The sequence below is a fragment of the Notolabrus celidotus genome, chromosome 17 (assembly GCF_009762535.1).
Source record: "Notolabrus celidotus isolate fNotCel1 chromosome 17, fNotCel1.pri, whole genome shotgun sequence".
NCBI classification, from domain to species: Eukaryota; Metazoa; Chordata; class Actinopteri; order Labriformes; family Labridae; genus Notolabrus; species Notolabrus celidotus.
In genome coordinates, this window is record NC_048288.1 from 17,140,599 (window position 1) to 17,159,564 (window position 18,966).

Genomic DNA, 18,966 nt, shown 5'->3' on the forward strand with positions numbered 1-18,966 from the left:
TGGATGGACGGACGGACGGACGGACGGACGGACGGACGGACGGACGGACGGACGGACGGACGGACGGACGGACGGACGGACGGACGGACAGACAGACAGACAGACAGACAGACAGACAGACAGACAGACAGACAGACAGACAGACAGACAGACAGACAGACAGATAGATAGATAGATAGATAGATAGATAGATAGATAGATAGATAGATAGAAAAGGCGAAAAAAATACACATAAATAATACACTAGTTACAACATAGTTACACATTTGAAATACACAGTGTGCAGAAATAGCTTATTGTGTCCAAACATCTGAAACAGTTTTTTCCCAGCCTCTTTCTGACTTTGAAGTGCTCTGAAATGTAATATTGAAAGATTAACACAAAGAACTAAATATTGCTTATGACTCTGTATTTAAGAAAGCTCAGAATTATAGCTGAGTCTGCATTAATGCATGCAGGGGAATTGCTATTTAAATCACTTTTAATTCATGATTAAAAATACTTCAAAATGTAAACATTTCATGTAGAGTTATAACAAAAACATTCCCCTCCTCTTCCTAACCATATGATCATACTAAGATGCAGAGCCTGGTGAGTAATGTCTGCGGCCCCGCTGATGATCAAACACACATTATCTTCAGATTCATCTCGGTGCATGGATAAGAGAACAGAGAGCTGCTGAATTACTTCTCCACATAAAACGAGGAAAAACAAAAGGTGGATGCTGTCAGTTTCCCGTCTCGGAGCACTCCCGATAAACTCTGCGTGAATGCGTCTGAACGCAGAGTCTGAAACTCAATCTGTAACATCAAAGCTGCTCACTGCACGTCTAACAGTTTGTATCCTCACACTCAGCTCTGATGCAGAGGCTGTGTGTGCTCCATTATCTGCAGCAGAATAAAATAGATCACGCAGCTCGGAGACAGTCTGCCTGTCTCTGATGCTGCAGAGACCTTGATATGGCTCACATCAAAGAGAGGAGAGGAAGCTGAGAGGTGTCAGAGGAAGTCTGTCTGCTGCAGAGTGTGTCTTCATGTGTCATGGAGAGGGTTAGATCTTCAAAGTGGGAACATTTCTGCAGAATAAGAACATTTGGATCTCATTTCAGGAGTTTGTTTTGAGTTTGTTTCTTTTCTTGTGTTAAAGCTTAAAGACATGAACTCTCATGTAGACTTGGCCTCCTCTCCCCCTCTACGTCTATCTCAGCAGAGACCCAGCCGTCGTTGCTCTAGCAGTGTGGGGTCTTTTGTTAAGCAAAGTCCCCCCTGTCTGTCTCAGGTCACACCTACAAGTATCTCCTAATGTGTGAAAGCACACACAACCTTTGGGGTAATCACTCCCTGAAAGGCCACTTACACAGACCCCTCTCATCTCTGTGCTGAAAGCTTGTTAACCTCATCCTCTCAGCATGAAAAGACACACTGCTTTGTTTTCTTACTTTAAAACATTGTGCTTTTCTATCTGGTTAAACAGAGCAGGAACACCCAATAATCCATGTCAAGAACTTTGTAGACAAGAAAAAGCTTTTGAAGGAATACTCAACTGACTATCATACATCAAGTCCAGCTTACTTGTTGTATGTACTTTCACTAGAGCCAATAAAATTGCTGTAGTACGGTCTCTGTGAAAATAACTCTTATGATGTCTTTGTGATGCCAGGCCTGCATTTGGTTTCTGCTTTGTGACATTTTTAGCTTTAAGGTTGTTGTTTTGTTTTTGGTTTAATTTCTTTGGTTGTTTATGGAAAAAATGAGATTAAAGAAAAACAGAAATAGTCATTGTGTATTAAAAATAAAGCCAGGGTGGGATTTCAAAGACCTGCATAGAAAGAATGCACCTAATATTGAAATTAGGTGCATTCTTGAAACATCTGTCAAGTCTTGTTACACAAGTATTCATTTCTAACGAGCCTCCGTGGGTTTCAGGTGTAACATGTAACCATGGTTTGTAGTTCTGGATCCGGGGAATGGGTGGTTTTTATTCTGGGTTTGTTTTGTTTTGTTTTTGTTTTGTTTGTTTTTGTTTTGTTTTGTTTTGTTTTGTTTTGTTTTGTTTTGTTTTGTTTTGTGTGTGTGTGTGTGTGTGTGTGTGTGTGTGTGTGTGTGTGTGTGTGTGTGTGTGTGTGTGCGTGTTTTAATATATTATATTAATTTATTATGATTATTACTATCATTATTAGTTTATCTTAATTGTGTATTCATGGTATTTGTATATACACATTTTGTATAGGTATATGAACATGTACTCTATTTTTTGTAATGTCCATATTTCTATTCGTACTTTATTTTTTTGTATTTTTTACTTTATTATATGGAAAGAAAAAAATAAATAAAAATTTGAGCACAAAAAAAAGGTCTTGATTGAGATTGAGATTTTTTCATGATGTCCAAATATGTAAACTTCACAACCAATAGCTTTTATACGCTGTATTAAAATACTTCTGTACTGTTTCAGGATAACTTTTAATGGGACTATTTAAAGCTCAGGGAACCTCCAACCAAAGATGCAATTGGGTTGTATTTCTGGAAATATAGGAGCAAGGATTCCTGGGTACAGAATCTCCGAGCGAACATGTATCCATACATTTTATTAACTCTGTTTACTACCTATAAAAAACAATTTTATTTAGTTTCCCAGAGAAAACCAGCTTTGTTATCTCAGGATAAATGTATTACAAGATAAGATTTCCTCTTGTAGCAAACCATCTCAAGATAACAAAGCTTGTTTTCTAGAGGTGATGGGATGATTTTCTGGAGATCTAGAAGACTAAACAATAGACTGGTCACTGTGATAAACTAGGCTCTGACATGCAATGCGGTGAAATAAGTTGGGCCTATTTCTGTTTGTTTTGTGCTTCAGCAATGAATGAAATAGATAGATGAATGGCCTCTCCGGGCTTCCGTACCAGTGCATACAAGTGTGGACACCACTCTTTTTCCCCCCAAAGGGACCTACCATGATAGCCAGTGGCCCCTTAAATCTACTTTTTTTTTTTTTTTCAACATTCTTTTTATTGAACATTTTCAAAATATTAACAGTCCAGCATAGTACATATGCAGGTTGTTTGAAATATGCAGCAAATCTAAATGCAAAATACATCCGCATCAATGATCCAAAAATTCCTTATTAGGTTTAGCATTTCAGGCAATTTCCTCTTGAGTTCCCAGATACTCCAACACCTTGGCAAACTTTGCTGTAAAAATGTCCATCTGACCTTTCATACAATATGTTAATTTTTCCAGATTCAGAGAACTTTATTAATCCCAGAGGGCAATTTGGTTTGTAGTGTACCAGCTTGTTGATAAACAACACAAACACTAACACTAACACTAACAAACAGACAAACAACACTCAACACAGTCAACATGTCAGTGACAACATCAGTGCAAGATGGGGCTTAAGGGCCAGAGAGATATATTCTGATATCAATGATTTCCACAGATGAATGGAAGGAGGTTCATCTCCTACCCATTTGGTCATAACAGCCTTTTGGCCCAGCATAAGCAAAAAAAGTAATCTACTTTATTTTAAGAGCCAAAGACAGTTCTGAAATAAAGATTGAGAAAACAACATACCACTTTTAGCCACCAGAGGGCGATATTTACCTGTATAGTAAATGTAAAGACAGACTTTATAAGACATAGGACCAGCTCACAGACTGTAAGCACAGATCTGCAATGTTATGGATCAACAATATTTCAATAAGGTGTTTAGTTTAGTAATACCGTAATACCCTGATAATAAGAGGCATAGAAAACTTAGCACCTTAAAGTACAAGAGGTTTGTGTTCCCTATAGCCCACACCCAGTATCACAGAAACTGATTCAGAATAAAGGAGGTAATTTCTCCCCATAATGACCAATAATTCATCTTGAAACCTGTGTTTCTCATGGCTTCTGCCCTGTGTTTTTGCAGTCCTCAGCAGTCTGTAAATAAAGGATGTAACGCCCGTCGTGGACTGGCGCCTCAGTAGAATTGCACATAATTACGGTAATTGCAAAGAGTAGTTTTCTCTGTTCCCTAAAGCAGTATCCTCATCCTGTTGTCTGCTGGGCTCTCCCGGCCTTCAGAGGCTTTACCTCTACAGGCAGGGAGACAGGTTCGGTCTTCCGTAATGACCCCCCCAGGATATAAGACTGCTGTCACTGCTAAGATGAAAATATAAGTGTATCCCACGTCCCATGTAGTTTTAAAACTAGAGTTGTTAATACCATGGGACAGGGACTGAGCTCTTTTAGAAAATACAACTATGTTATACTTTTAACATTGGATTTTATGCACTGTAACCTAATGCTTTTATACAGGGCGACACCCTCCCCCTTCTGACTGTGTAGATGTCCTCATCACACCTTATGTCTCTCTTTAACTCTGAAGGATGATACATTTTCTCCTCCTCTTCAGATTTCTCGTCCTCTTCTTGATCACAAATGTTTTAAATGAACTTAAAACTTTTGTAAATACTTTATCGTATAACTGTAAATAGTCAAATGTATTAAACTGAAAGTATTATATTTATTCCCCTTTTCTAAAACTTATTTTAACCAGTTTTAAATCTTATGAACCTTCTCTTGTACATATTATGAACTTTTAATACAACTACTTGTTATACTTTTAACATTGGATTTTATGCACTGTAACCTAATGATTTTATACAGGGCTACATAAGTGTACTAGTAGTCCTCTTTTTTAAATAGCTCTAGAATCAGTTACATTTGATATTGTTAAATAAAGTTTATAGAAAGATTAATAAGTTACACGTTATTATTTATTAGTTGGACTGGTTATAAATGAAAGGGAGCTGTTACTGATACGGATCGCGCGTGCACGTGGTATTTTGCATGGTCAATTGTTAAGGGCAATTGTGTCCGTGCGCGTGCACGTTCTGTGTGTTTGTGTGTCGTCTCTGTGGCGCCATGCGCCTTTTTGGATTGCTAATTTTCTCTAAACGTCTGTCTCTGTCCGCTCCGCCCTGCAGCAGGAGCAGCAGCAGCAGAAGCAGCAGTCGTCTGGTAGCCTGAAGGGAAGCGGCTCAGCGCGGCGTCAACTTGGCTGCCAGCGAGATGACGCTGCAGGTAAAACTGCTGCTGCAGGACGCAGCCTGACCCGGCGGAAACATCACTCCATGTGTTATACATGGAATATGAAATGGACATTAGTATGAACACACATATAAAGCTGTAGGACAATTTGGAGAAAAAAATGCATGTATGGTAACTCATAAACTCTTTGTAATTTGGGAAAAATCTATATTTCCCAGAGCCATGACTATTTATTTACTTTCTCACTCACTTAATCGCATGGGTATTAAAAGACAAGTGTTCTCAGTGTTAACAAAGAGTGTCTTTATTACATTTATGTTACGTTTAATTTTAAATAGGCTACATAAATAAAAATGAACAACACATAAATCAGAAAGTAGCGTCAATGGAAAGTTGTTGCCCGGGTGTGGTGACTGCTACCAGGACCAGTGGAATCCCATAGTGACATATGGAATATGGTATTATGGAAATAAAGGAGCATGAATGAAAAGGCTGGCTTGACATGACTCAACCGGGACTCAACCCATCAAGTTTGGGAGTAACAGCCGGATTAGACGGAATAGACTTGTTTTCAAAATAAAAGGTCATCTCAGCCAAAACATGAACTATTAAGAAAGATTACAAATCATTGAGACGATTTTTAAAAAGGAGGAATAGCCTACTGAGTGAAATCTACAGAAGTGAAAATGCATATGCATCCATATGTTATTTAGACTAATTATTTTATTTTTAATGATACATGTATCATTATATCAAGATTTGTATTTCTCCCAATTTATCTAATTATGGCATTATAATAATATAAGCTCTCTCACAATAAAGAGTACATTTATTTTCGAGTTGTTGACTTACTTATCACATTACCACAGGAAAACAACCATAACATATTAATTTATGTTATTATATCAAGATAAAAGAGCTTGTTTTCTCAGATAACATGGTCCTCTGGCAGTGCTCTGTTAGCTGTTCCAAGGACCCGACTGAAAACCAAAGGGGGACTTTGCTTTTTTCAGTCAGGGCTCCTACATTTGAACAGCCTTCCAGAGAAGATCAGACTTGCAGAGTCAGTCCTGTGTTTTATGTCATTACACAAGACACATTTTTACAGGAAAGCTTTTATTGTGTAATTTTATTTAATTTAAGCTCTGATTTTAAGGGTCAGTTTTATACGTTTGTATGTTATTTAAGCTTTTATTTTATTATTTGTCGCTTCATTGTGCTTTGCAGTTCTTCTTGTTTTTATTGCCCACTTTAAAGCACTTTGTTACTTGTATTGAAAAATTCTATATAAATAAAGTATTATTATCAGAATCAGAATCAGCTTTATTGGCCAGGTATGCTTGAACACACAAGGAATTTGACTTTGGTAAATTGTGCTCTCTTTGTACAAGGTATAATAAGGCATACAAATAAAAATAAAAATATAATAAAAACAAAAATATAATAATAATAACAATAACATCTGATATAAATACAAAAGAACAAACAAAAAGGCATGACTAATATGTACAGACTAATATTAATATGATAATAGTGCAGTGGTGAGTAGCAGAGGAAGTTTTTACATTAAAAAAATAGTAGTTAAATAATAAACTTAATAAATATATGTGAATTCTGTTTGGAGAATTGTTGCATTATATGTCTACATGTATATTTACAGACAGACTATAATTATTATTCATGTTTTCCATTCTGAATGGTGTATTTTTTTTGTATTTCTAGTATAGAATTTAGCTTCAAATCATTTGTTAAAAACATGTATAGTTTGCATTTCCTTGTCTTTACTTAGACATGACAGAAATGCCTGTTCAAGTCAAATAAGCTCACCTGACCTTATTTTGGAAAGTCATACCGGAAGTACAGTCGCTACGTCTTCTGCGTAACTTCTCTCTTCTTGTCGTAGCCAATCAGCTTCGAGGGGGCGGAGCTCTGACAGACCACAGCTATTTCTTCTGCTAAATCTCGTCTGCCCGGAGTCTGCGTGCAGTCTTTGGTCTAGCCGAGTTGTCCAACTTTATCAAACATTTCTCCGTCCAGGAATACAAAAGTGATGCTTCATCGTGACCGTCCACACACAGAGGCACAGGAGGACAAGCCGTGACAACTTGAAGCCACATTTCATCCCTTCAAGAGGAGTATAACTCACTTTTTTTTCCCGGGAAGAAGAAGACGCTGTGTTTTTACGTCCTCCAGTAATGTCGGATCGCTTTTAAAAAACTTCACTTTTCTGTCTCCATGCGGGGAAGGACACACTTTGGAGTCATTCTCGTGAAGTCTTGCCTCTGATCGGATTGTGAGCTGTCGTGTTTTCTGCACAGGAATGCCTCTTTTGTAGCTCCATGTAAATCTCTGCTGCTCCTGCTGCTGCTGGATCCAGGCTCTCGAGGAGGTTTCTGCGCAGTAACTTGGTGTAAATGGATCGCCAGTCCAGTTTCATTTCCATTTGGCTTCAACTGGAACTTTGTGCCATGGCTGTTCTTCTTACTAAAGGTAAATAGACTTTGGTCTGCAGGCAGGGCATGTTTGTTAACTACTTCAAAAACAGTATTTGTCTGCGATAAAACAAGAGTGAACTTCACTCAGCTTTTATCTCCAACTTCAACATTAGCTGCAATCCTTTCCCAAAACATCATGTGGTTTTAGAATCTACCAAATACAATGTTCATTCAACATTATTAAAGGACTTTTTTTATGATGAAAAGCTACCTAGATTTTTCAGTTTCACAGATTTAGCACAATTTATTCCAAAGTTTCTTTATTGGGTTTTTTATGCACAGACAGACACACAGTAGGTTTTGTGACTTGCAGTAGTTGGAACAGAGTTCTGTGGATGATTTTATAAAACACAATAACAAAAACACCCTTAAGATCCCACCTGCCCCATAACATTGATCTCTTCACACACATCTGATATAGCACAATTTAAGTTGCTTTTTGTGAAAAACAAAGATATATAGAAGTGTCTACATTTGAGATAAGGTATGCTAAATAAAAAAGAGAGTAACGTTGAAAGGGGACACAAGATAAGAGTTAGATTAATAAGCAAATCAAATTCAAAGTCACTTCAAGTCACCAGAAAGATGCTGTTAATATGAAAAAGTCACACAGGTTTTATTAAAGCACAATCAATTCTCCCCATTTACTCATTTTTATTAAATTCTCCCTCAATCTTTTAATCCTCACACTTTTCTTTCAAATTTTAACCACTTTGGCTATATTCGCCCAGATCTCTGCACCCAAGTGATTCCAACTACAGTCATGCCCTGTTCAACATCAAACCCTTTGTAGTATTTTTCTATTAACACAAAACATCAGCCAAGCTTCTGTAACAGTGCGTATAATTCTCCAGGACACCCAAACACAACCCTGCGTCCCTGTGTCAGCCATGTTTCACCAAAAGGAGTAACTCACTTTTCAAGCTGCCATTCATAAGAGACCTTAGCAGGGCTAAAGAGCTTCATTTCTCTGCCCGTTTCCCTCCTCCTCCCCTCCCACCCTCAGCCCACAAAGGGGCCTCTCCTCTCTAATGAAATATTCTCCAAATGACCTGCCCGGGCCCTGCTGCTCCAATCATTCACAGGGAAAACACTGATCTGATGAATGTGCCCCTGCACTGCATGTTGGTGCATTCAAAGGACATTACCACTGAGAGGGAAAAATGCTTGTAGCGCAGAGTTTGGAGCTTAAACTGCTTTATTTTTAGCTCCTGAGTTTGAATGCATCAAATGGAAACTCAACTGAGACTCTTAATGTGACTTTTATTGCCTAAATGAAAGAGTTATGCCCAATATTTCACTTTTCCTTAACTTGTTTTCCTTCAGAAAAGTCAGCATTCGCACCAAACATACTCTTATAAAGACAGCACAGAATTTTTGAATGGAAAAAAACCCCTAAAAGAAAGCTCTTAAAATAAATTGGAAGATATGTTTTTCTTTCTTAACAGCAGCTATTTGGCCTACATTTTTGCTTTTCTAAAATAAGAAGCCTGGGATGAAGTAATGAGTGGGCCCGTGTCAAAGCAGGCAGCCGTAATGATAAGGTTGCTGGAAGCTCTTTTAGATGAGACCTCACTGCACCCTGCCCCCCCTCTCCCCTCCACCCCAGGCTCTCCTCCTGACCACAAGTAAAGCTTTGCGTGCAAACCCGGCGGGGAGAGGAGACTCCTGTGCCGCGCTCCGGCCCCCCCTCTCCCTCCCTCTTTACAAGTTTCCTATTGGGTTGAAAGAAATTGACTTTGGCAAACAAACCACTAATTATAAGCTGCACAGTTCCTGTTTTATTAAACTGAAAACAAAAAGGAGCATTTTGCATGAGGAGCTCTTAACTGAAGGCATATTTACTAAATGGATGTAAAAGAGGAACATTCCCATGAGGTCTTTAAAGTCACCTGGCTGTCTATTGCAGGGCAGAGGAGACACCTCACCACAAACAAAACCTCTCCATCATTTTCATTGAAGCTTACTGATTTGTGTATAAAGCAGGGGAATAATTTATCTGAAATAAAGACCCTTAAGACACTTACATGGTCACTTTACTGTCAAACTATCACTTGAAATGCTGCACTCAAAGGTTTGATTTAAAAGTTGTTCATGCACACATTTCTCTAACCCTGCCTCTGTTTCCCTCCTTGCATCTCCAGGAGAAATAAGGTGTTACTGTGACGCGCCGCACTGCGTAGCCACCGGATACATGTGCAAATCAGAACTGAACGCCTGTTTCACAAAGGTCCTGGACCCACTCAATGCGAACTCTCCCCTCACGCACGGGTGTTTAGACCCCATCGCTAACGCGGCAGATGTCTGCAGCAGCAGTTCGAGAGTATCTGACATCCTCAGTGGGGCCTCAGCCGCGACGCTGGAGTGCTGCCACGATGACATGTGCAACTACAGAGGTCTGCACGACCTGGCCCACACCAGGGACTCAACAGGTAAGAGACAGAACCACACGGAGCTTTTAACCAAGACTGTCAGGATGTTTTGCTTTTCACTGAAACTGATATATGAAATTCTGTTTGACTGCTTTTAAAAAAGAATGGACTCTGGGGAGATTTTTTTACGATTCCTCCTCTGCAAATATTCAATATTTTCCTGTTTCCTGGTCCAGAAGCAATACGTGGAGCTGTAGGGTTCTTCAAACACTTTTGCTGTTTATGGACATGCAGGCCACCCTTGCCCCCCCTCCCTTTTTTCTACTTCCCAGCTTTAGAGAACTTCAGTTTGACTTTTAATAGGCTCCAGCTCTGCGCCTGGGAAGGCAGGGAGCAGCCAGTTTACCTTAAGCACTTGGAAAGAGATCAGATATATTCCCTCTTTTTATTATGTGTGCACCATGTAATTTTCCCACTGAGGAGGAATGTGCCTCGTAGAATGAATATTCCCTGACAAGACTGCATGTTGGGTAGAAATATAAGCTTGTACAGTTATGAAAAGGAGCAGAGAGAGAGTGAGTGAGTGGAAGGGGAGCCGTCCTGTGGGGGGTTCTGTGTTGTGGGCCCTGACCAGAGCAGACGATAGTTTATTTATTAATTAATTTCTGGCCCTAAGTCGGGACAAGGTGACTCATTTGTTTTTGGCTCTGCTGCCTTTTCTCACTTCCTCGCTCTCGTCTGTGTGTCTTATTTTCTCTCTGTGGTTACTGGCACGACTGTTAAGAAACTTTGAAAGCTTCTCATTAAGAGCCATGTGTTCAAAGATGTTCAAATTAAGACTCCATAGTGCTTCAGTTTGTGTGTTACAATATGGAGCCAAACTTGACCTGTGTGTGTTTTCTCTGTGTGTGCAGATCACAGCCGGTACCAGCCAGACAGCAACAACAGAAACCTGGTGACGCGGGTCCAGGAGCTGGCCTCGGCGAAAGAAGTGTGGTTCCGGGCAGCAGTGATCGCCGTCCCCATCGCAGGCGGCCTCATCCTGGTGCTGCTCATCATGCTGGCGTTGAGAATGCTACGCAGCGAGAACAAGCGCCTGCAGGATCAGCGGCAACAGATGCTGTCGCGGCTCCACTACAGCTTCCACGGCCACCACACCAAGAAGGGTCACGTGGCCAAACTGGACTTGGAGTGCATGGTGCCAGTGACAGGACACGAGAACTGCTGCCTGACCTGCGATAAGATGAGGCAGGCTGACCTGGGCAACGATAAGATCCTGTCTCTGGTGCACTGGGGGATGTACAGCGGACATGGCAAGCTGGAGTTTGTATGATTCCTGCTTTTGGACTTTGAGACACAAACAGCCAGGACTGCCGCTCAATCGTTGGCTCTTGCTTTTTTACTTTAAGAGACATTCCCTTTCTTTCGTCCATCGGACTTCTGGGTTTGTGTCGTTTTTTTTAAAACCAGTGGCGAAAAATACGAGACTGATCTCATGCCGTGTGGTTTTTGCTAGAGGAGCACTTTACTTGAAAATGAAAGAGCAAGGCAACGAAGAGCTGTATTTAAACTTGAGCGGGCAGGATTGAGGTGGAGTGAGAGCTCCGTCACTGCTCTGGAGGATCCTGGACTTTCTACACTGAGCGCTGAAGGATTCCAAATCTGTCTTATTTGCACATTTGTAAAAAAAACAAAAAAGTTGTTGTTGCTTAAAACAAGATTTTTACACTGACACCAGGGTACAAAAAAGGACTTGTTTGAGGAGTAAAAAAAATTCAGTGTTTGACTGTAGGTGTGCACACTCCTCTGTGTACGTTTCATGATTCAAGCTTAATGTAAAGATTTAAATATATATATATTTTTGTCTGATAAAAGTGACCGCTGTGTGTCTTGTTCTGGGTGAATGTCCAACATCTCTCTGTGATCAGACTATAAGCTTGATTGTGAGTGTGAAAGAAAAAACTTCCATTAAAATGACTTTTTATTTATGTGACGATTCATCCTCGTGTTTTTCCTGAACAAATACACTGAGAAATGTGCCGCTCATGCACAAAACACTGTGCGACTGTGTAACTCTGGCATATAACATGTTAGATCTAGTTAAAATCAGGGATACAGAGGTGTGTTTGACAGGAGCTTGGTTGTAGTGTGGCCTTGGTGTGTTGCCGTGTGTGGTGGAGGCGACAGTGAGGCCTTGTTTTAAAGCTGAGTGTCTACATCTGTCAGTCAGTGTTGAACCCTCTTCAGAGGTCAGCGTTTCAGCTTCAAATACCTCTCTATCTCTCTCTCTTCTCATTGGCTGAATTTCTTCTGGAAGTTGTGCTATTTACTTTAAACCCGCTCAATTGCCAGTAAGCACCTCCCCTACTTTGTTTTTTTCCATGAAAATACAGTCCATGACCCCGTGTTCAGCAGAGTGACAGGCCGCATGAGTTTGATTTCAGTGTCTCTGGTTAGAGTAAGACTCTTCTGCATCTATTACACAAACTCACAGTAGCCAAAGTCTGGACTCTGGTGCCAAAGCTTGAAAAATGTGACTGCTCTTTGCTCTTCGTGTCATGTAGCTTTTAAAGCTCCATTGAAGTTTTTAGCTGGTTATGAAACAGACTGATATTGACATTAATGCCCCTTTTTATGAGCTTCAAAAGCAAACTAGACCACCAGCACAAAGATTGTTTGTTCAAATAGTTGCCATGGGGTAGATATCAGACTGAGTAGTGAGCTGCAGAAACACAGATTCTCAGTGTTCCAGGTCACTGTTAAAAGACAGCAGGATGGGATTTTTGTCACTACAGAACACTACTTACCCATGAACAGGCTAAGTCAGTATAGAAACAAGATGAATCCCTGCTCTCACCAGCTCTGTAGCTGTTGCCTGGGTTGCAGGACAGGAAGTTGCTCCACTTTTCTGTATCAGAGATGGTTGGGGTCCAGTGGCTCCTCAGGCTGATCTCCCACCCTTGCCCACTAACTGTCATTATTTCCCCAGCCTGATACAGACACTAACCTTTTTACCACAGTGTCAACAGGCAGAGGTGAAAATGTGCAAGCCGGACTCCGTTCAATGTATTGATTTGATAGGATGAGTGTGATCTGGTTGTCCCTTGGGTCACTTTTGCTGTTGAGAATGAATCACCATTGGTGTACAATTTAGACCAATCAAAGCCAAGTATTTAACACAGCCAAGTAATTAAGTAATAATAACTCACTAGACCCCCTTTCAGAACCACAGACATGAAGCTTCCACCCACTCTGTAACGTTATAACATCTTTTTTCATTACCTTAGACTCAATTTGAAATGTATGCATTCAACCTTTATTGAGTCGGGAGAAATCAGAATAAATGCTAACTCAAAAATTAGAAATCAAAAAGCTGAAGTAACAGGCAAATAAACAAGCAGTTAAAACAGTCACAGTCAGGAGCAAACTATTGAGTTTTGATTTGTGTTGTAAAGTGACCCAGATGTGTGCATCACAAAAACTAAAGGTTCTTTCTCAATTCTAGCGAGTGCTCATGCAACAGTTGACCATTAGCCATCCACTCCATTAACAATAGTTAATTAAACATATGTTAAAAAGCAGTCAGAAATACTCCCTAAATGTATGGCTATAATGCATAAATCTGCACCAATCCACTGCTAAAAACGGCCCCCCAAGAACACTATTTTGAGGAAAAATGCACAAAACTAGTGTCAAGCTGTTTTGGAAGAGAGGTTTGGAAGAAAATATGTCAATGTTTTTGTTGTTTTACACCTTAAGTTTAACTTTTCAGTGGGTTTTTGAGATGAGCGCAATGATTCAAAAATGAAAAAGGACTCTGGGTGGGCTCTTGATGGATGAGATGTGACAAAAGAACAAAGTGGTAATAACCATAAAGACAGTTGTGGTGTATACTGCTCAAGATGCAAAGCTGCAGTATTGTCTTGATACAGAACAATCCACAAGACACTCTAAACTAGATTAATAATCCAGATGAACCGACCCTTCAGAGGAGACAGGTCTGTTATAGATCTCACAGGAAAACATTTTTGCAGAATGGTGCTATTTTGTGATTGTCGTTTTGCTCCACTTGCATCTGGAACAAACAGTTCTGACTGTAACGGGAGAGTGTGTCTTTCTGGCTGATTTCTTTCTAAATGTGTACCCAAACAGAAACCAGCAGAACGGTTAAAAGCTCCGTTTTGACAGTTTGTTTGGAGACAGGGATTAGGTTTCTGTCGCGCTCATTCCTCTGGAGTTTCTAAACTCTGCCTGAATATTTACATTTTTTAACAAGTCCAAACGTCACAGCAATCACGGCAGGAGGCTACAGTCAGCGTATTATGTGGCGTGTGCGTCACACAAAGCCAGCCGGGGTTGCTTGGGTTGAAAAGTTCACACCCAAATGGCCTCCCAAGTCGCCATGGTTACCACAAATAAGCCATTCTGTAAGTAGTTTAAAGTCTGTTTCACTAAAGTGTGTGTCTCCGTGCTGAGCGGTGACCCGCGTTTCTTTCCATTAGGAGGACAGGAAAACACTATTAGCAGCTAACCACTTAGCGGCAGCGTGCATTAGCAAGGCTTGGGGCCTCTCGTAGGACTATTACCCCCCCAATAATAACAATGTCCTCTGCCCGGCCGGCCTAATGTGACTGCTGTTTGCTTTAGCCTGATTCCACTTTGCCGGCTCACCCATGGGTGTCAGGTGACCTCGGGGAGGTGAGGAAATCACTGCACTTCCCTGAGTTACAAACTAATTATTTTCACTACAGTACATACTGCTCAAATGAAGTAGTTTTCATTCATACAATGTGTGCAGTTTGGACATATTACTTTGTCATAACATTGTGCCTTGAACTTTGACCCTCTTACTCAAATACATGAATCCTGCAAATATCTTGCACCAGCAGACCAAGACCAGCAGAATTCAAGATTTCAAGATTTCACTTTATTGTCATTTCCTTTCGTATTTTCATACTTAGTGAAACAAAATACTGTTTCTCACCAGCTTTACAGTGCAAAATACAATAAACTAAAGACAGGCTAAAGCATTTAGAACAAGCTAAAACTTTTAAAGACACATTAAAGACACATAGAACACAGTATTAGCACCATGATAAGACCAAAAGGTAAGAAAGTGAATCAGTCAGTAAAGTGCTTATGTGGGATTCATCCTGAGAGGTGACCGGCAGTCAGCTGAACATTTGTATCCTTGGATATAAATTACTACACGCATAAATAGAATAGCATCAAATAACTTAAAGTCGAAGTCCGCTGCTCAGGATTTAAATACTACCACTACAAAAAAAAAAAAAATCTTTGATATACATTCAATTATTTACCAGAGGCTCAATCAATTTGTCCACCATCTGCACGATGTGGGGAAAAAAATACAAACATTTTCAACATCATATGGGGAGAAACCAGATTTACATGTGCAAGAGACACAAAGAAAAAAACAAACATCTTTTTTTTATAATCATGCAAAAATATGAAAACATGATATAACTGCTCAACAGCTGTGAAATACTCAGACATGTTCAAGGCAGGAATTTAAACAAACAAACAAACAAACTAAAACTAAATACAGGAAGAATAAGAACAAGAAGAGTGAAATGAGAGGAGGTGTTTGTGTATTATAAGGCATCTTGTGAATCTGTGGGTGTGTGTGCATGTAGTGGTGGGAAAAAGTGATTATTGACAAGGATGAGTGAGGTTAAGGACAAGGGGTTAGTAGCTGTGGTGGTGGTCTCAGACTGCTGGCAAAGAGAGTCTATTTTTTTTCAAGCCTGAACAAAGTCCCCAGTCCATTAGCCAACTACAAGACCAAGACAGCTGTAGGTGTGTAGATGCAGGTGAAGGACCATCAGACCCAGAGAAGGGAGTCCCCCTTCCTAAAACACAGAACTGTTGTTGAGAGACTTGGTTTTAGTTATTAGCACTTATTTTGCTTCCAACATTGTTATGTTGTTATTCCCCTGCCCTAAACCAGCCTAACTTTTAGTGAGGAGAGCGGATGAGCTACCATCTCAAAATGATCTTAGACTTGTCAGGGAAGTTTAGTATGAAACAGCATTGGACCTTATGGAATCATTTTAAGGGGACCACCAGACACAAACACACACACACACAACATCACAGTCTCTAGTCACTGTGATTTCCAGCAGTCACAGCTCAGCCTCAACAAAAGCTGCACCCAGCAGCGGCAGCACGGTCATTAACATCGGCCATTTTGTGCAGCACTGGGCGGTCAAGCTGTTTGCATTCACATGCAAATTTAATGAGGTTTTCAGCCAGCCTCCATCAAAAGAGCCCCAATTTGTTTTGAAGCGACTTCAAGCTGACACCCACCAGTGGATTTTTTATTCATGCAGATTTCCAACACAAATCCCACTGTTACAACTTCACAACCACCTCTGCTGTCTCCTCCCCGCACCACTGCATGTTCCCCGTCCTCAGGTGGGTGACATTCCTTCACCAGGGTGAACAGCATGCCTTGTGTCCTCTGTGTTTCTCCCTCTCATAATGCAGTAACAGTGCCTGCTACCCACTGTGGCAGCAGCATGTGGAACAATATATGAAGTGTAAACACACATGGAACCTGTTAACACCTGTGCACAGTAATGGATGCACACCTCCCAGGGAAAGAACAGGCTGGTTCAAATCTGTGTATGTTTTTTTTTTACTTTTCTTCTCTTCATGTCCTCACACTAACCAAGAACCACCAGCTTGCACAGTCCCCAAGGGGAACACACACACACACACACACACACACACACACACACACACACACACACACACACACACACACACACACACACACACACACACACACACACACACACACACGATTAAAGTTGTTAAAAAAGGAAAAAGGCAACAATTCCACTATTAACCCTACAGATAGAAGGCAACACCTCCTGATACCTATCAATCCATCCATCCATTCATCCTGGGCTTGTAGTCTGCATTGTTTTAACACGTACATTTTTGAAGCGATGCATGTCAGGCTATGTGCTTAGGTGAAGACACATGGCCACGCAGACCTGTGGCACATGATACAGCATAGATTTGATGCAGAAATATAAAACAAGTTTAAGACTTGATCGCCAAATTGAGGGAGCAATCCTCAAATCCTCTACCATTTTCTGGCAGAGAACCATGGCCTCAGACTGAGGGTCTACCTGATACCAACACACCTAATTACCAAACATGTGAGACATGTTGCCTGCCCAAGTGGCAACCTCCAATCTCAAACTGTGAAGCCCATGCGGAAGTGTTATAAACTGCAATTCATTGAGAATCCGCTTGAGGCTGGCTGCAGAAACCACATAGACACCAATTCAAAAAAGACGATCTTTGCAGCATTATTAAACATGTTTCCAGCCTGGTTCAAAAAATGGATTGGCTCTTTGTAGCTAATTTCTCTATCGGCACACACTGTACGGGGGGTGAATGTTTTTCTAACGCGACGGTTCAGAAGATATTAAGATTACGAGTTTTTGCCCAAATAAGGACATGACTGACTGGACTCCTGGACGGGAGCACATAGACGTTGGCTAGGAGGCTCAAACCCCGCCTCTTTACGTCACACTCTGCCTGGTTGAGTTCTGCATTTCCAATATGGCTGTTGCCGCCGATTGGCTTCAAAACAGCGCTCAGGAACAGATGGGTGACGTCATGGATACTACTACATCCATTATTTATACAGTCTATGGGCTATATGATGTATTTTCTTGTTTGCAAAAACATATGGGTTTGGCAATAATATGCCTGATTGATATTCAGTTGTCATATTAAGTTCATGTTAATTTTCATTAAATAATTGTTTGAAATGCATAAGTAATAAACTTTCAACATAAGTAAATTTCATGATATTATATGGGTTACAGTAAATTAAAAAAATGCTAAAAAGTAATTTTGGTTAAGTTACAAAGTTACTTCCGGTTGATCTCTGTGAGAGAACAAGGAAGTGAGCTGCAGACGTACGCAGGTAAAACGTAATGCCGTGCAGACAGACTGTGCTGTGTGTACCGTGTTTGCTTTCAACAATGGACTGCAAAAAACTGCTGAATAAATGTGCGTGGCTGTTTCCTGCCGACGGAGCGTGTGTTTTGTTTTTTTTCGTTTCTACACTGCAAAAAGTGAGATGTCAAATTAGCTAACTGCATCCTTGATGAGAGTGACGTCGGGACTCGTAGACGACCGGAAGTCATGAACATGAGAATGATACCAGTTGATGTTGCTGGTGATGGCCAAGAGCCAAGGACGGTCATCTCTGCTCCTGGCAGATGTGTGGACCTTGCTGATCATCCTTGCTGTGCTGCTGCAGATCACAAGCAAGCAGGATTTGCACAAGGTAGGAGTTGTTTATGTTTCACCTAAGGGATGTTCTGTTTTGGTCTTCCTTAACTCCAATGTTAAAGAGCACCAATGAGTTTAAAACGCAAGGTTCCTAAAGTTTTAAATGGTTAGATATATGTAGATTGAGCACTATAAAAAAAAACAGGTCCTCTTATGTGCTTTTTATTTTTCAGATGTGTTTTCTTACATTTTTAAGCAGGAGTCTTATAATACAAACCCCCCAAAACAGAGGTACTGTGCTTGTGTTATTAAGGTGAGTGAGAATATACAAACATGGTGATGTGATATACACAGATATTAAGTTAGGTGAAGTTACTTTGTAAGGCTCACATACGTGTTCTTTTTAAAACTGAAAGATAGGCCAGCAGTTAAATTAATATTAAAATAATTAAAATCTGTAGCCCCTTGTTTGATATTTTGATAGTGTGCTGAAGCTGCCTCACACTGGGACCTTCACAGGAGCTGTTATGGCGGCCTCAGTGTGAAGCAGCCATGGTCTAAATCATATCACTGATACTCAGAGACTGTTTACTGGTTCCTAACCACAAACAAATAGAGACATTCCAGAAAATAAACACAACTTGTCATCCTAGAAGACAAAAAAAAAGTGGATTTTTAATTGACAAATCAGCATGACTGCAGAGACAAATCATCCTCTGTGGTGACAGACATCCGCTGGAAGAAGACATGATCTAAATATTTGGCCAATTCATTTCC

General features: G+C 40.4%; 1 protein-coding gene across 1 annotated transcript; it reads left to right on the forward strand.

Annotated features, from left to right (window-relative positions):
- The first annotated feature begins 6,957 nt into the window (after positions 1–6,957).
- bambia (BMP and activin membrane-bound inhibitor (Xenopus laevis) homolog a) lies at positions 6,958–11,899 on the forward strand. Its single transcript, XM_034706875.1, has 3 exons — positions 6,958–7,529; positions 9,679–9,966; positions 10,821–11,899. The coding sequence occupies exons 1-3, from the start codon at positions 7,454–7,456 to the stop codon at positions 11,237–11,239; spliced, it is 783 nt and encodes a 260-aa protein (XP_034562766.1). The 5' UTR covers positions 6,958–7,453; the 3' UTR covers positions 11,240–11,899.
- Positions 11,900–18,966: the final 7,067 nt, after the last annotated feature.

Excerpts from the sequence above, each read along its gene's own strand:
- bambia (XM_034706875.1), top strand. The coding sequence starts at position 7,454 with ATGGATCGCCAGTCCAGTTTCATTTCCATTTGGCTTCAACTGGAACTT. Across the intron at positions 7,530-9,678 it reads GGCTGTTCTTCTTACTAAAG|GAGAAATAAGGTGTTACTGT; the intron begins GTAAATAGACTT and ends TTGCATCTCCAG. Across the intron at positions 9,967-10,820 it reads CCACACCAGGGACTCAACAG|ATCACAGCCGGTACCAGCCA; the intron begins GTAAGAGACAGA and ends CTGTGTGTGCAG.